We start from the raw sequence: 15,092 nt of genomic DNA, 5'->3' as shown, positions 1-15,092 counted from the left end.
TCACTGTAACAAAAAAACTTTGAAAATTATTCAGTGAGGATTTTTTTCTCTCAGAAAAGTGACACAATAGTGTGATATTTGCTCTGACAACTGAGCTTTGTTTAATTACAAGAGTGATGCTAGTCAATAGGAACCATGTCTTCTTTGCCACTGAGATTTGTGAGATATTCTTTTAAGTCTAATTTGAGTTCTCAAGGTTTAGCCAGAATAATAGTGACCCAGAAAACTAATGTGGGACTGTAATTTGGCAGAAAAATAATCCTCTTCAGGTAATCAGGAATTTGCTATCTTATTCTAATTTTAGTGTGTGGAATATGCTTTATCAGAACCCAGTATTTTAAGCTATGTTTTAATAGAAAACTAAATTTTGATAAAGACTTAGGGTCCTAGGTCTAGACATATGTTGTAAACATATGCATCTGTATGAAAACTGAGAGGACTAATATCCCTTCCTAAAAGTACAGATGGTCTAACATAATTGTGGCTAGACAAAGAACATTGTATTATCAGACAGGAAATATAAAATATAGTAGCCTAAATGTTTTATAGCTTCAGAACTGTTTTAGAGGAATACATAGTGGAGCACAAACGTATAATCCACTGCCTTAAAATGAATTATTTTTTTCGTGACACTTTTATATAGGATGTAATACTTTAACAGAAAGTGAAGACACTGTTTAATTTAAAAAAAATTTTTTTAATTGTGGTAAAATATAATTACATTCAGTTCTTAGGTTCCTAATTGTTAGGGAATTACTGAACTAAATGTGTCTAGTTAACAGTATCTACCTTGTCCTTCCTCAGAATGTATTATTGCCTGAATGCTTCTATTCCTTTTTTGATCTTCGAAAAGAATTCAAGAAGTGTTGCCCTGGTTCACCTGATATTGATAAACTGGATGTTGCAGCAATGACAGAGTGTATCCTTTAAGTGGTGACTCAGGAATCATTTGAGAAGACAGCTCTAGGAAAACATGACAGTTCACGAAACTTTAAAACATTGTATGAAAATTCACTTGTCCAAAATTTGTCTCTAGTGCTAGGGGAAAACAGTACAATCAAAGTAATTATAATTGACTGAATTTGAATGGTGTTCTCCCTGGTGTTAGATGTTGATTTTTGTGAGGTGAACACATAAAATAGAATTCAATTTTGAATTATGGGAGTGGCTTGATTTTGTTTATTTTGTTTTTTCAATTGATGAATTGTTGAATGTGAAGACCAGAATTTTTTTTGCCAATTCTAAGGCCACTTACTCTTGATTATCTTGGTTTTGGTGTTTATTTCTGCTTCTTTTGAATGGATAAGAGTGTTTGGGTTTTTTAATTGTGGATGTATACTCTTTACAAACAGCTGTTCATCATTGGCACCCTGTTTAATCTTCTCTGTTTTTCAAATACATGTAGATTGTGGTGATTACTATAACTTATCTGATGAGATGATAAAATGAGGTTGAGATTTTTACCCCAAATTATTTCATTACCAAGCTAATATATCCGATGCATCATGTACTGTAAAAGTAGATTTTATAGTCACAAATCTTGTCATGAATGACCCATCATCTTTCATACAGTAAGTCTTTAAAGTGCTAACTAATAAGCAATTATGTGCCAACTATCATATGTAACACTGAGTAATAGAGGTGTTGGGGACCCACCCAAAGCCACTATGAGAATCATCATGAAGTCAGATTCAGGTTATTCTCAGGAACTTCTAAGTTACAGACGCTTATTCTTAAACTTCATTCTTTTTCAGGAGCTAAAGCCTGATTTTTATTTCAAAATTTCTTGATGAAAGATAGTTTGGATATTTTTCCTAACCATTTGTAAGCAGATCAAACTCATTATTTGCTTTCTTGGAAGTAGATAGCTAGAATTTTGGTGTAACTGATTTAGCGGCTCAGACGATAAAGAATCTGCCTGCCATGCAGGAGACCTGGGTTCAATCCCTGGGTTGGGAAGATCTCCTGGAGAAGGGAACGGTTACCCACTCCAGTATTCTTGGCCTGGAGAATTCTATGGACAGAGGAGCCTGGTGGGCTACAGTCCATGGGGTCACAAACAGACACAACTGAGCGATTTTCACTAAGTTACTGGTTTAGCTCCCAGCAGTTGGGAGAAGGGTAGAATATGCTCATTTGAAGGAATTCTTCACAAGAGTTTTCATTAGAAGGTTGGGACAGTAGAAAAACATGTGTTATGTGTTTTGTTGGTTAGAATGCTGTATTAGTTAGCTCAGGCTGCCATAACAAATACCCTAGACTGGTGGCTTATTAGCAACAGAAATTTATTTTCTCATTGTTCTGGAGCATGGAAAGTCCCAGATTAGGGTACCATCATGGTTCATCTCTGGTGAGGGCTCTTTCTGGCTTTCAGATAGCTATCTCCTCCTTGCATCTCACAATGGGGTGGGGGCCTGGCACAGCCAAGAATGAGGTGGTTCTTTCCTCTTTATAAGGCCACAGGCCTAACAGGGCCCTTTCCTTGTGCCCTCATTTAACCTTAATTATCTCCTAAATAATCTATTCCCAGATAGTCACATTTAGCAGTTAGGGTTTCAACAAGTGAAGTTTGGGGAGGGACACAATTCCATTGATAGCAAGTGCTAAACAATGTGCTGGTACAAAATAACCAAAAACTTATGCAAAGTATTAATAGATAGTGGAGGGAAAGTCTAATAGAAAAATAATTTGAATAGGAAAGGCAGTATTCAGGTTTATCGCTGATCACCCAGTTTTCTCTTTTAGCAAAGAAAATCTTTCTGTAGTAATGATAAGTCAGATATTAGTAAAAATTTGCATAGCTACAAACAAGAGGTTCTTACATTTAGGTATTCTGGTTTTTTTCAATGTACTTTCAGTTGAGAGATAACTTGTTAAAAGCTTACCCATTTTTTTCTCCTTGGTTTCTTAAGAGCTTAACATATATAAGGGTATCAATAAACATCTTCAGTATGGTAACCTGGGCTTTTTACTTGCTCTATGCTGTATTATCTGGGCTTTCCTAGTGGCTCAGATGGTGAAGAATCTGCCTGCAATGCAGAAAACCTGGGCTCGATCCTTGGATTGGGAAGATCCCCTGGAGAAGGGAATGGCTACCCACTCCAGTATTCTTACCTGGAGAGTTCCATGGACAGAGGAGCCTGGTGAGCTTCAATTCATGGGTTGCAAAGCGTCAGACACGACTGAGCAACTAACACTTTTACTTTCCACTCCATGCTATGTTACCTACAGATTTATGCTCCATACTCTTTTAAATTTCTATATACCTTTGTATAATTTTTGCATTATCTGACCTTTAGGTGAATGGGTAATATGCTATGCTGACTGTTTTTTTTCTGTCATTTCTTTTCATTCTAGCTCCATATCTATTTGTTGGCAATTTTGGTTCCCCCGCCCCCCAAATACCATAGAACTGAAAATCGGAAATATTTGACTACAATAGACAGGTGAATTATGAATAAAGCTAAGTTAGGCCCAATTTCAGGCACGTGTGTGTGCTCATTTGTGTCAGACTCTTTCGCTATCCCATAGACTGTGGCCTAACAGGCTCCTCTGTCCATGGAATTTTCCAGGCAGACATACTGGAGCAGGTGACCATTTCCTACTCCAGGGGATCTCCCTGACCTGTGGATCAAACCTCAGTCTCCTGCATTGGCAGGTGGATTCTTTTGCACTGAGCTACCTGGGAAGTCCTTCTCTAGTTCCTCGACCACGGATCAAACCTGGGAGTGTGGGGTCTTAGCCCCTGGGCCACCAGCGAAAGTCCCTCAGGCCTCACTTTTATTTATGGCATTTCCCAGTAAAAGCTTTGTGAACCCTGGATGTGAATGAAGCAGTATGACCGCTTTGATAAAAGGTTTAGGCATTTCTTTTATGAGATTCCGGTTCTCATATTAGCACTTATTTTCCTCTTTTGTCTTTGTGTTGGTTCTAAAACCACTGCTGGAGTTAATGTTAGAGCCTCTCTGAGTTATTCCAGCTGCAGTTTTGTTACCTGCTTTTTTGAGTTATGCAGTCCTAAGTAGAGAGGAGACCTCACTTAGCAAGTGAACTATGGCTGGCATTTTGTAATCAGGTGAAGTGGTAAGGGTGTGATGATAGGAATTGGGGCCCATGTAATTTTTTTTTTTTTAAAGGAAGAAATTTATCATGGATCCCTTGGGAGAAATTAATTCTACTTGTCCCCCTACAAGTCCATTTTGATTATGAGGCTGTTTGTATGACTTACCTGTTTGTTTGTTTGTTTTTTAAGAACAAACCTATTTCCCCCACTATCTTGAGTGGAATTACTTCCTCCTGGTTTTTTAACCTATTTGTTAGTTTTGCTATTCATGAGCTGATTTATTCTCATTAATCGAGACCTTTACCACTGTTTATTTCATTTTACCAAGCCTTTACTGAGAACTCATTTTAAATGAAGTATGGCCTTATCCAGAGAGCAGGTGAAAGTGGAGAACTGTCGATTGGAGTTTATTGTTTATCCCAATAATAGCCTCCCAAGAGCCCAGTGGAGGGAAGTATTGCCCCCTTTTTATAGCTAGGGAAACTGATGCTTTGAGGTTTTGTCTTAAGTTAGAAATGGCAGCATTTGAACCTGAGTCTGATTGCAAACATCCTGCTTGTTAACTAGGGGATAAAATTCTAGAATTTGTAAAGATTATTTGACTATTGGGTTGCCTATTTAAATAGATTATCTCCCTTATAAATTTATATTGTTTCCTGAGACTATAATATTCAGGGGGAAAGGGAAGTTAATTTTGTAAAATTTCAATCCAGTTGAAGCGTATTACATCCATATATGCTGTTTGACATTATTAGCAAATGCCATTTCACTAGTGCAGCTTTACAATATCACGGTAGAAAAAAAAAATCACTAAACCACTCTTGTCTGCCCATCCAAGTGTTAGCAGGAGTGTGTCTTTGTGTGTGTGTGTGTTTCACCACTTCGTGATAGGAATAAACCATACATGTTTGTGTGGGCGTGCTACTAACGGTTGCTGCTGCTGCTAAGTCACTTAGTCGTGTCCGACTCTGTGCGACCCCATAGATGGCAGCCCACCAGGCTACCCTGTCCCTGGGATTCTCCAGGCAAGAACACTGGAGTGGGTTACCATTTCCTTCTCCAATGCATCAAAGCGAAAAGTGAAAGTGAAGTCACTCAGTCGTGTCCGACCCTCAGTGACCCCATGGACTGCAGCCTTCCAGGCTCCTCCGTCCATGGGATTTTCCAGGCAAGAGTACTAGAGTGGGGTGCCATTGCCTTCTCCGACTAACGCGGTAACAGTGGCCTGTCTTTCCCATATAGTAAAGATGGACGTAATAGCCTTACTGGCAGAGTGGTAAGAACACGAGCTCTGGGGTCAGATTTCCTGGGGGTGAATTTACTGGACCTGCAGCCTCAGTTTCCCCATCTTGAAATGAGTGTAACTATTGTAGGAATAATGGTGTGGTTCATGCAGCCACTCAGCCACTGCCTGCCCTACCATGCACTTTCCAGTGTAGACTGGGTTGTTGAGTGTCATAGAAAAAGAAAGCCAGCTGCTGATGACTGAAAGGACTTCTTTATTGATTTAGGACCTTATCTAAACTATTTTACACCTAAATATTGTTTTCTAACCTTGTGTGAGACTGGGTATAGGCCTTTTAACATGTCAGCTACATGTTAATACAGGTAAACTTAAGGGTTAATTTAGCTTCTCCATTGTAAAATAGTGTGTGAATGTGGTTCATTCTGCGCTTATGTGCTTGTTTTTATAAGATTTATTTTTAATTGATAGTTTTACAATATTGATTTCTGTCATACATCAACATGAATAGCCATAGATGTACTTATGTTGTCTCCCTCTTGAGTCTGTCTCCCACCCATTCCCACCCCTCCAGGTTACCGCAGAGCCCCAGTCTGAGTCCCCTGAGTCATACAGCAAATTCCCATTGGCTTTTTATTTACTTATGTTAATGTATGTGCAACCATACTCCTCTCTCCATGTCTCTCTCCCTCCTCCCCCACCCTTTGTCCGTAAGTCTGTTCTCTGTCTGCATCTCCATTGCTGCTCTTTGAACAGGTTCGTCAGCGCCATCCTTTCAGATTCCATATATATGCATTAGTATATGATGTTTGATTTTTTTACTTCACTCTGTATAATAGGTTCTAGGTTCATGCACCTCGCTAGAACTGACTCAAGTGCATTCCTTTTTTTGGCTGAGTAATGTTCCCTTTTCCACAGCCTTATCCATTCATCTGGCGATGGACGACTAGGACGTTCCGTGTTCTAGTTATCGTAAATAGTGCTGCAATGAACATTGAAATACACGTGTCTTTTTCAGTTTTGGTTTCTTCGGAGTATATGCCCTAGAAGTGGTATTGCTGGGTAATATGGTGGCTTATTTTTTTTTTATTTAAAAAAATGTTGTTTTGGTTTCGCTGGGTCTTCGTTGCTGCAAGAAGTCTTTCTCTAGTTGCGGTGTCTGGACTTGTCATTGTGGTCGCTTCTCTTGTTACAGAGCATGGCCTCTGGAGCACAGGCTTGGTAGAGGCTTGGGGGCTTAGTTACTCAGAGGCATGTGGCATCTTCCAGAGCAGAACCTGTGTCCCCTGCATAAGCAGGCAGATTCTTAACCACTGGGCTACCAGGGAAGTCCGGTTGTTTGTTATGATTCGTTGAACTGGATCTTTGTGGTCGCGCACACCTTCGTTGCCCTTCTTAAAAAAAATAGAGGCAAATGCTGAATCCTCGCTGGTATCTTTTTGCATATGAAAGGGGTTTAAAATATCACCTAGTTAAGCTGGGTTGCTAGTTGACCTTGTTAGCTGAAGTGGGGAAGAAATTATCTTTGGCACCACACGGCCATGAGGTGAGCCAAATCGGCCAGTAGTCTGGTTTGTGGTGTGTAATAAGTTAAAGTGACTAGAAATACTGTATATTCTTGGCCAGCACTCAGAGTTGTTTTGTTAATTTTATGTGGTTTATTTTGATTATAAAATAGTTTACTTTTAAAATGTGAGTTTGGGAATTCTAAGATAGTTGTTTTGTTGTAGAAGGCTTTTGAAAACATTATCATGGAGTCTCTCCTAATTTGTTTATCCCATATAAATGTCTTTTTCTAAGGTAGAAGTTTTTCTTTTATTTTGCTTTGGCCCCTACTTCCAGCTTATTTCTTCAGAGGTATAACTGACTTGTCAGTTCTGTGCTTTTGTTAACAATAATACCTCCTGAAGTAATAGTTGTTAGGACGAATCTCATTTTTCTCTCCCTCTTAGAAAGTGTAGGCTTCTGCGGAAGAGTTAAAACTACAGATATATGTTCCCCAGCATTTATTATACAAAAAGTTTTTGTATAAGCTTTTAATCTTAGTTACATTCTTTTATAGTGGCATTCTTATTTGCTTCTTTCAAAGGTTACTTTAAAATATAGCAGATTATTTATACAACCTGTTCCATTATTTTATTTTATTTTGGCCACTCAGTGTGGCTTGAGGAACCTTAGTTCCCTGACCAGGGATTGAACTGTGCCCCCTGCAGTGGAAGCACAGAGTCCTGTCCACTGGACTGCCAGGGAATTCCCTAGAACCCATTTTTTTTAAATTATGCAACTCATATAAGGGTAATTTTATCACTTTCCCTTTTTTCCTTCACATAATTGTAGGAAATTCAGTTCTTATTTGGAGCACTGTTTCAACTTTTTTTGTGGTCTATTCCTTTGTTCCTTTAGCACAGGAATTTTATTGAAAAATGTCTGTCTGGCAATATAGGCAGCTGTGTTAGACTATAAAAACGTAAACAGTAGAAGGGGAAGAAGCAAATTTTGTCTTTGGCAGGAGGTGGGGGGCTACTGTTTAATGGCAATGAAAAATGGCTTTGAGTTAGAATTTTGAATTGTGATGCAATTTTAACATGGTTTACATTTAGTTGGTCCACAGTGCCTTTGTTTTATATGTGTGCTTTCTCCTCGAAACTAAAAACTTGTTTTAAACTAGTTTTAAAAAGATGCTATTTATCAGGGAAAATTGAGTGTTCTGAAACGACATGTGTCGCCTCTCAGGCCGTCAGAAAAGGGAACTTCTTTTGAGTGGATCAGCTGATACTGAGGTGCTCTGTAAAATTTCTCTTTGAACTCTGCCTTCAGATAGTATAAGCATGGGTTAAGCCCTGAGATCTGTTTCATTGACCGGGCACCCTCTGTTTAGCTACCAGCGAGGTCTCGAAAGGTCTCCGAGATCTGTGTCAGTGCAGCCCTAGCTCAGGTGTAGCCTGAAACGCTCATTCTGTTCCCACATGTCTGGCTTTACCCTTCCGCGTTTGCTCACGGCGTGTCTCATTTGTAGAGCTGGCCAAGCCTGTTGGTGCTGTTGCGGCCGCCTCGAGGGCAGAATGAGTAAGCTGCATGACGAACCATAAATCAGGAGGCACAGACTCATCTTTCCTTCCCTCAAGATTAGATGCACAGCAGGTCATTCAGTATACACTTATGAATTGATAGCAGAAAGAATCGGTACTAAACGTGTTTTTCTCACTCTCCTGTATGTGGTGTTCATGTTAAGTTCTGGTAAGAATTACTCAAAACTGAATGAATCTTCCAGAGACAGTGGTGTGGCTGAGTGGGTGGTTTGGGCATGCAGGAGGTTGGGTGACTTTTAAAAGTTGCTAGGAGCTCAGAGCTGCTGATCTTCCTGGTGTGTGATGACTTGAAGGGAAACCTGTTGGGACCTGTTATGTGGAACCAGGTTAGCCAAATGTCTACAACACATTCTTAATTCAAAAAGTCGAGTTCAGTAAAATAATTCTTCAGGTGCAGATCTATTCTACACAAACAGGGTACTTCACGTTGTTACTTCTGTTCTTTTTCACTTGGCTTTCATATATTTATTTGTTAATTATTATTTTATTACATGTATTATTCCAAAAGTAGTTTCCATAGGTTGGTTTTAGACTTTAAATAAAACGCCTTCTCAGCGTTAGTACTACTGAGAGGATGTCTGCTTAGATGTGATCCGAGTATTCTCAGGTTCAGACTGTAGTTCAGATGGGATCATGACCCGTGCTAGAGAAGTTAGTCATTTAGTCCTCTTTTCTGTTTGTTGGTTTTCAAACTTTAAACTTTTAATTTCGTATCGGAGCATAGCCAGTCAACAGTGTTGTGGTAGTTTTGGGTTAACAGTGAAGGGACTCAGCCATACATATACATGTCATATATGCATTTAGAAAGCTCCTCACAAACTGTTGCTCAAAACAAATTAAACAGAGCTGTTTATCTCGGGGCGGCGAATTGCATACACATAGTCAGATCAGAACTATATGATAATTCCAGCTCCATTACCTACCAGCTGGGAAACTTGAGTGAGTTACAGAACTTCTCTCCATCTAGTTTCATCATCTGTTTGGCTTCACTGTCATCCACCTGGCAGGGCTACTGCAAAAGTATAGGAGGAAGTAGTGTTTGGCACAAAATGGTGTGTAATAAATATCACTGTTTATGTCAGTAGAATCTTAGAAGTTAATAGGTGCTGTGGTAGATGGAAAGAGATCAGAGGAAAGGGAACCTGTGCTCAGGAAATGCAAAGTAGACTTGAGGAGAGTCATAGTAATATTGTATAGAAATAGTATATCTAATCAACTCAGATTGATGGTTGTGACCTCCAGCAGTTGAAGGAGGCTTTGGTGCTGAGTGGGAGTGACCCATGGTCTAATTTGGTTAAGGGATTATGAAGATAAGAGGATTTTATAGGGGAGTTACCTGAGCAAAGGTGACAAGGCTTATGCCTCTTGTCACTTACAGAAGAGAAAAAACTGGTTTGATTGGAGCATACTCTCCCCATCCAATTCCTTGGAAGTTTAGTTTCCCCCAAGATTCTGCTTTGGGATAGAACGTTGCAATGTGGCAAATATTTCTACAGCACCCTCTATTTTTGGCAGTTTTATTCCTCCAAATCAGAAGTTAGCAATCCTATTCACTAAAGGGCTAGAGAGGCCATGTTTTAGATTTTGGAGGCCACATACAATCTCTTCTCATTCTTTCTTTACAATCCTTTTAAAAACAGGAAAGCCATACTTTTCTCTGGGCTGGCCAGAAATTGAATGAGGGTCAAGGGCTGCCTTTTGCTGTGTTTTCATCCATGTTCCTTAAGGTATAGGGTATGTGTCTCTGCTGATTGGGGTTTTGCCACAGCATCAAATTGCCTTATGCAGTGTTTCCTTGATCAGATATCTTTAAACTTTCTGTCCAGTAATGATCTCCTACATATAAAACTTTTCTCTGAATCAGTAGTAAGGGGTTAAGTTGCCACTCTTTGGAGCTGTTAGTTTTTAATGCTGTTTTTCAACCGGGGCTAGATTTTGCTCACCTGGGGACACTTGGCAAAAATCTGGAGATTTTTTTGGTGGGGGGAGGAGACATTTTTAATTGTTAAAACTGGGAGTAGGTAGAGGTTAACATGGTACTAAAAAATCCTATAGTACACAAGACACCATCCCCACTCCCAACAAAGATTTATCTGCCCTTCATGCCACTGATGCTGAAGTTGAGAAACCCTGCCTTTATGATGGATGGCATTGGTCTCTGTTTCTTGAATATCCTTCTCTCTACTTCATTGTAGGCCCTTACAAGAGGGAAAGTGTTATAAGAATTGCGGGGTTCCGGACGATTGGTGGCATAGTTTACATGATACTTTATGGCTAGTCACAGCTCTTATTTCTTAGTTCTATAAAGGCCCTCCCATCTCCCCAGAAAACTTAGCACAGTTGTCTTCCTAAAGTATCTTCATCCTTTGGCTCCAGTTTTTCTGTCCTGTCATTACATTCTTTGAAAATGGCCCTGAATTAATAAATACAGTACAGTCTGCCAATGATGATCTTTTTTTTTTAAAGCTTATTTTGCACTGGGGCATAGACAAACAATGTTGTGATAGTCCCAGGTAGCAGGGAAGGGACTCAGCCACACACATACATGGATCCATTCTCCCCTACACTGCCCTCCCATCCAGGCTTCCACGTAACATGGAGCAGAGTTCCCTATGCTATACAGTAGGTCCTTGTTGGTTCTCCATTTTAAATATGGCAGTGTGTCCAGGCAACTGTAAGTTCATTCTCTAAGTGTGTGAGTCTTTCTGTTTCATGAGTTCATTTGTATCGTTTCTTTTTAGATTCTCTATATGAGGGATGTCATACAGTATTTCTCCTGCTCTTACTTCATTCAGTATGACAGTCTCTAGGCCCATCCATGTTGCTGCAGGTGGCATTAGTTCATTCTTTTAGTGGTTGAGTGATAGTTCACTGTATACACGTGCCACATCCTCTTTGTCCATTCCTCTGTTAAGGAGGGTTCAGGCTGCTTCCAGGCTATCAGGTTGCTGTTGTCAGCGGTGCTCCAGGGAACGTTTGGGTGCATGTATCCTTTCAGATCATGTTTTTCTTCAAATGTACGTGCTCAGTGCTCACACCCAAGCACGTTCTGTTTTGGGGCTTCCCAGGTGGTACTAGTGGTAAAGAACCCGCCTGCCAATGCAGGAGACAGACTCGGGTTTGATCCCTGGGTCAGGGAGATCCCCTGGAGAAAGGCATGGCAACACACTCCAGTATTCTCGCCTGGAGACAGAGGAGCCTGGTGGGCTGCAGTCCACAGGGTCACACAGAGTCCGATGCAGCTGAAGCGACTGAGTACACACAAGCACGGACATATGCCCAGGAGTGGGATTGCAGGGTCCTGTGGTAGCACTGTTTTAGCTTTTTTAAGGAATCTCCCTACTGTTCTCTGTAGTGGCTGTATCAATTTACGTTCCCACCAACAGTGTAGGAGGGTTCTTCTCTCCATACCCTCTCCAGCATTTATTGTTTCTGGATTTTTTTTTTTTATGATACCCATTCTGGCTGGTGTGAGGTGATATCTTATTGTAGTTTTGTAGTTTTGATTCCCATTTCTGTAATCATTAGTGATGTTGAACATCTTTTCATGTGTCTCTTGGCCATCTGTATGTCTCCTTTGGCGAAATGTCTTTAGGTCTTCTCCCCATTTGTTGATTGACCTGTTTATTTTGATGTTGTTAGGCATCATGAGGTGTTTGTAAATTTTGGAAACTGGTCTGTTGACAGTCGTATCATTTGCAAATATTCTCTCCCAGTCTGTGGGTTGCCTTTTTGTTCTGTTGTTTCCTTTGCTGTGCAGAAGCTTTTGAGTTGAAGTAGGTCCCCGTCTCTTTACTTGTGTTTTTATTTCCCTTATTCTGGTAGATGGGTCGAAAAAAGATGCTGCTGCAGTTTCTGTCAGGAAGTGTTCTGCCAGCATTTTCCTCTTAAGAGTTTTATTGTGTCTGGTCTTAAATTTAGGTCGTTAATCCATTTGGGGCTTCTTTGTGTGTATGGTGTTAAAGAATAATCTAATTTCATTTTTTTACAAGCAGTTGCCCAGTTTTCCCAGCACCATCTGTTGAAGAGACCATTTCCAACATCGTGTCATCTCGCCTCCTTTGTCACAGATTGACCAAGGACAATCATTTTAATGACCCCGGTCAGCGGTCATTACTCGGTTGCTTGAACATCTCCTGGGATTGGTTTTCTAATCCCTCAGTGGGCAGCACATTTATTTCATCACTCGGTGATTAATGTAAAGACGGAATGCAGAAATTATCCACCATTTTAGCTTGATTATCCTATGAGTATACAAATAGGCATCTGGTGAGCTCAGATGTTTTTTTAGTCATAAAGTGACCCTCTTAAAGTGTCCTTATCGTGGGTTATGAAAGTCAGTCACCTAAAATCGAGGAGCTTCAAGTATTAAATGCCTGCTTTGTGTCCTCAGCTTGTTTTATCTCATTTAATCTTCACAAAAGTCCAGGAAGGTAAAGGTGATCACAGCTTTGGCTTTACAGATAGCATGAAGTTTAGTGGGGTTAAGTAATTTGCCAAGGAACGTATAGCTGCCTTTCTACATGCAGTATATTTAACTACAGAGAAATGTAACTGGTTGAGAGACAACAGAAAAATGATTTTGCCCAGTGTGGGGAAAAGCAATGCGATGTCTCTGTTGGAGAAGGGAAAGAGGAAGCTGATGTGGATGAAACAGAAAAGGATTTTGAATTGAGAACAGAAAAGAATATTACTCATTCAGAAGACTGACCATAATTCTTGGTGGGAAAGAGATCTCTGGGTTGTTTTTATGTTATATCCTCTTTGTTCACAGTTAAATGGTACCTACTTTTTATTAATATTTGTCTTCATTTTTTACCCATATTACAAAATACCAGTCAGAAGACATTTTTATAAAACATGTTAACAACCACCACACAGATGGCTGTTTTCATTTTAAACTTGAGAAAAGGTAGTCCTGTAGTAGTATTTGTTATGTGCATTGTACTACACTATAAAACTTATAACAAAGTGAATTCATGAAAAAGTAATGGTAGCATTGAAACTTGAAAATAAAAGAAATGAACCATTTTAATGACTGTTGGCTTTCTAAGGTAACTGTTTTGACAAAGTCACATGCTTTAGACTGCAAATTCATAAAACCTGGCAGAAACCTCTTTTGGTTGCATCTTCAACACAACTTGAGCCATGCATTTCTTAAAAGTCATGTTTCCTGGCTTATCCAGACAGTGTACTCACGTGATCAGAAGTCACATTGGTCACGGTTGGCCCTGAGTACTGGAGTTGTTTCTACACATCTACTCTGAAAAGACAAGCATTTGTTGCCATCCAAGATAGCTGTGTTATGGGACTCCAAAAATCTTGTAGAAAGGAGTTCAGGATAAAAACGGTATCAGAGATACAATGTTGTCAGTAATCTGAAAAGTTTTTGAACATTAGGCTTAAAGCCATTTAATACCTTGTGATTTTGGTAGATGTAACTATATCTTTAGGTCAGCATGGTGTTTGCCTGTGTGTGCTATAAAGGTAAGGGAGGGATTCTGTTAATTTCACTGTATACTTCATGGTTTGACAGTAAAGTGCTCATTATTCATGCATTCTCTACCCCTCAATAAACGTTTTATTCCTGGTATTATTCCTCAGGACAGAATTGTTTGGCCATCTTAGTCCAAAGGGGCAATTGGGTACTTCAGAAACTGTGGGTGAAGTCCAGGCTGATGGGAAACAACTATTCTGAGATTTCAAAGAATTTTCAATCTAGATGCATTTTACTTGACTTCCTGGCTCCGTGACAGTTTAAATTGGGGTTAAAAGCAAGCTCATTTTACCTCCCCAAAATATTTCCTTAACTTAATTTCCCAGGTTTAAATTTTGAGAAGAATAGTTCACCCTCCCGGTATGGAGCATCTCAAGTTGAAGATATGGGAAATATAATCTTAGCAATGATTTCAGACCCTTATAGTAAGTACTGGTGTTATAACAATGGGGACCTAGAATCTGATCCCATCCACTTTCTGTCACCTATGCTTCTGAGTCCCATTCTGCCCCACCCCCCCACCATACACCCCCCCCCCCAACACACACACACAGCTTTTTCTCCAGCTAAAAAGATGACTTGTATGTTCTCATTTTAGATCACAGGTTTTCAGATCCAGAGAGAGTAAATTACAAATTTGAAAGTGGCACTTGGTAAGTACTTGCATACTACGCCATTGGAGTCTTTCAATGTGTTTGTATTCATATTGTGGTATTTAACTCCCCTTATATTTTAGTGACTTTACTGACCCTTTTGGCTATCCATTTTCTACTATTATGTCATTCATTAATGGAGATTCTGATTTAAAGTGAGCTTGGATGTGGGGATTAACATTTAATGAAATATTTGTATCCTTAGTCACTAAGACCTTAGGGACATCTTGTGTTCCTATCTGTGATTTTGAGTTTAGCCTCTCTGAACTGTCCATCCTCACTGGAAAATTTCCAAGGGGGAACATCCTAGGGCTTGAAAGAGTTCACAAGGTTTTTGCTGAGATAATTGTAAGCATGTTCTATCAGCTCCTACTTTAAAGCCCAGGAAATAACTGGGGAGAAGTATGAAATGCTGGTATCTCCGTTTGTGATCACAGGTAGACCTATTTGTACATCACTGCACTGGCTTGCATGAGATTACTTGGTGCCTGAAGTGAACAGAAACTTCTGACATCTTTGCCCATTAGAGAGACACTGAGGCCTATTT

General features: G+C 39.7%; 1 protein-coding gene across 1 annotated transcript in view; it reads left to right on the top strand.

Annotated features, from left to right (window-relative positions):
• The window catches only part of ESRP1 (epithelial splicing regulatory protein 1), a 48,093-nt gene that overhangs the window by 4,475 nt on the left and 28,526 nt on the right, over positions 1 to 15,092 (top strand). Inside the window, exons 4-6 of the mRNA XM_052651770.1 lie at positions 805 to 919; positions 14,219 to 14,317; positions 14,491 to 14,545. Of these exons, the coding sequence (XP_052507730.1) occupies positions 805 to 919; positions 14,219 to 14,317; positions 14,491 to 14,545 (269 nt within the window). The remainder of the gene's footprint in view (positions 1 to 804; positions 920 to 14,218; positions 14,318 to 14,490; positions 14,546 to 15,092) is intronic.

This window comes from Budorcas taxicolor, chromosome 14 (genome assembly GCF_023091745.1).
Source record: "Budorcas taxicolor isolate Tak-1 chromosome 14, Takin1.1, whole genome shotgun sequence".
Classification (NCBI taxonomy): domain Eukaryota; kingdom Metazoa; phylum Chordata; class Mammalia; order Artiodactyla; family Bovidae; genus Budorcas; species Budorcas taxicolor.
Note: the sequence above shows the minus strand (reverse complement) of the source record. Positions and strands in the feature narration are given on the sequence as shown.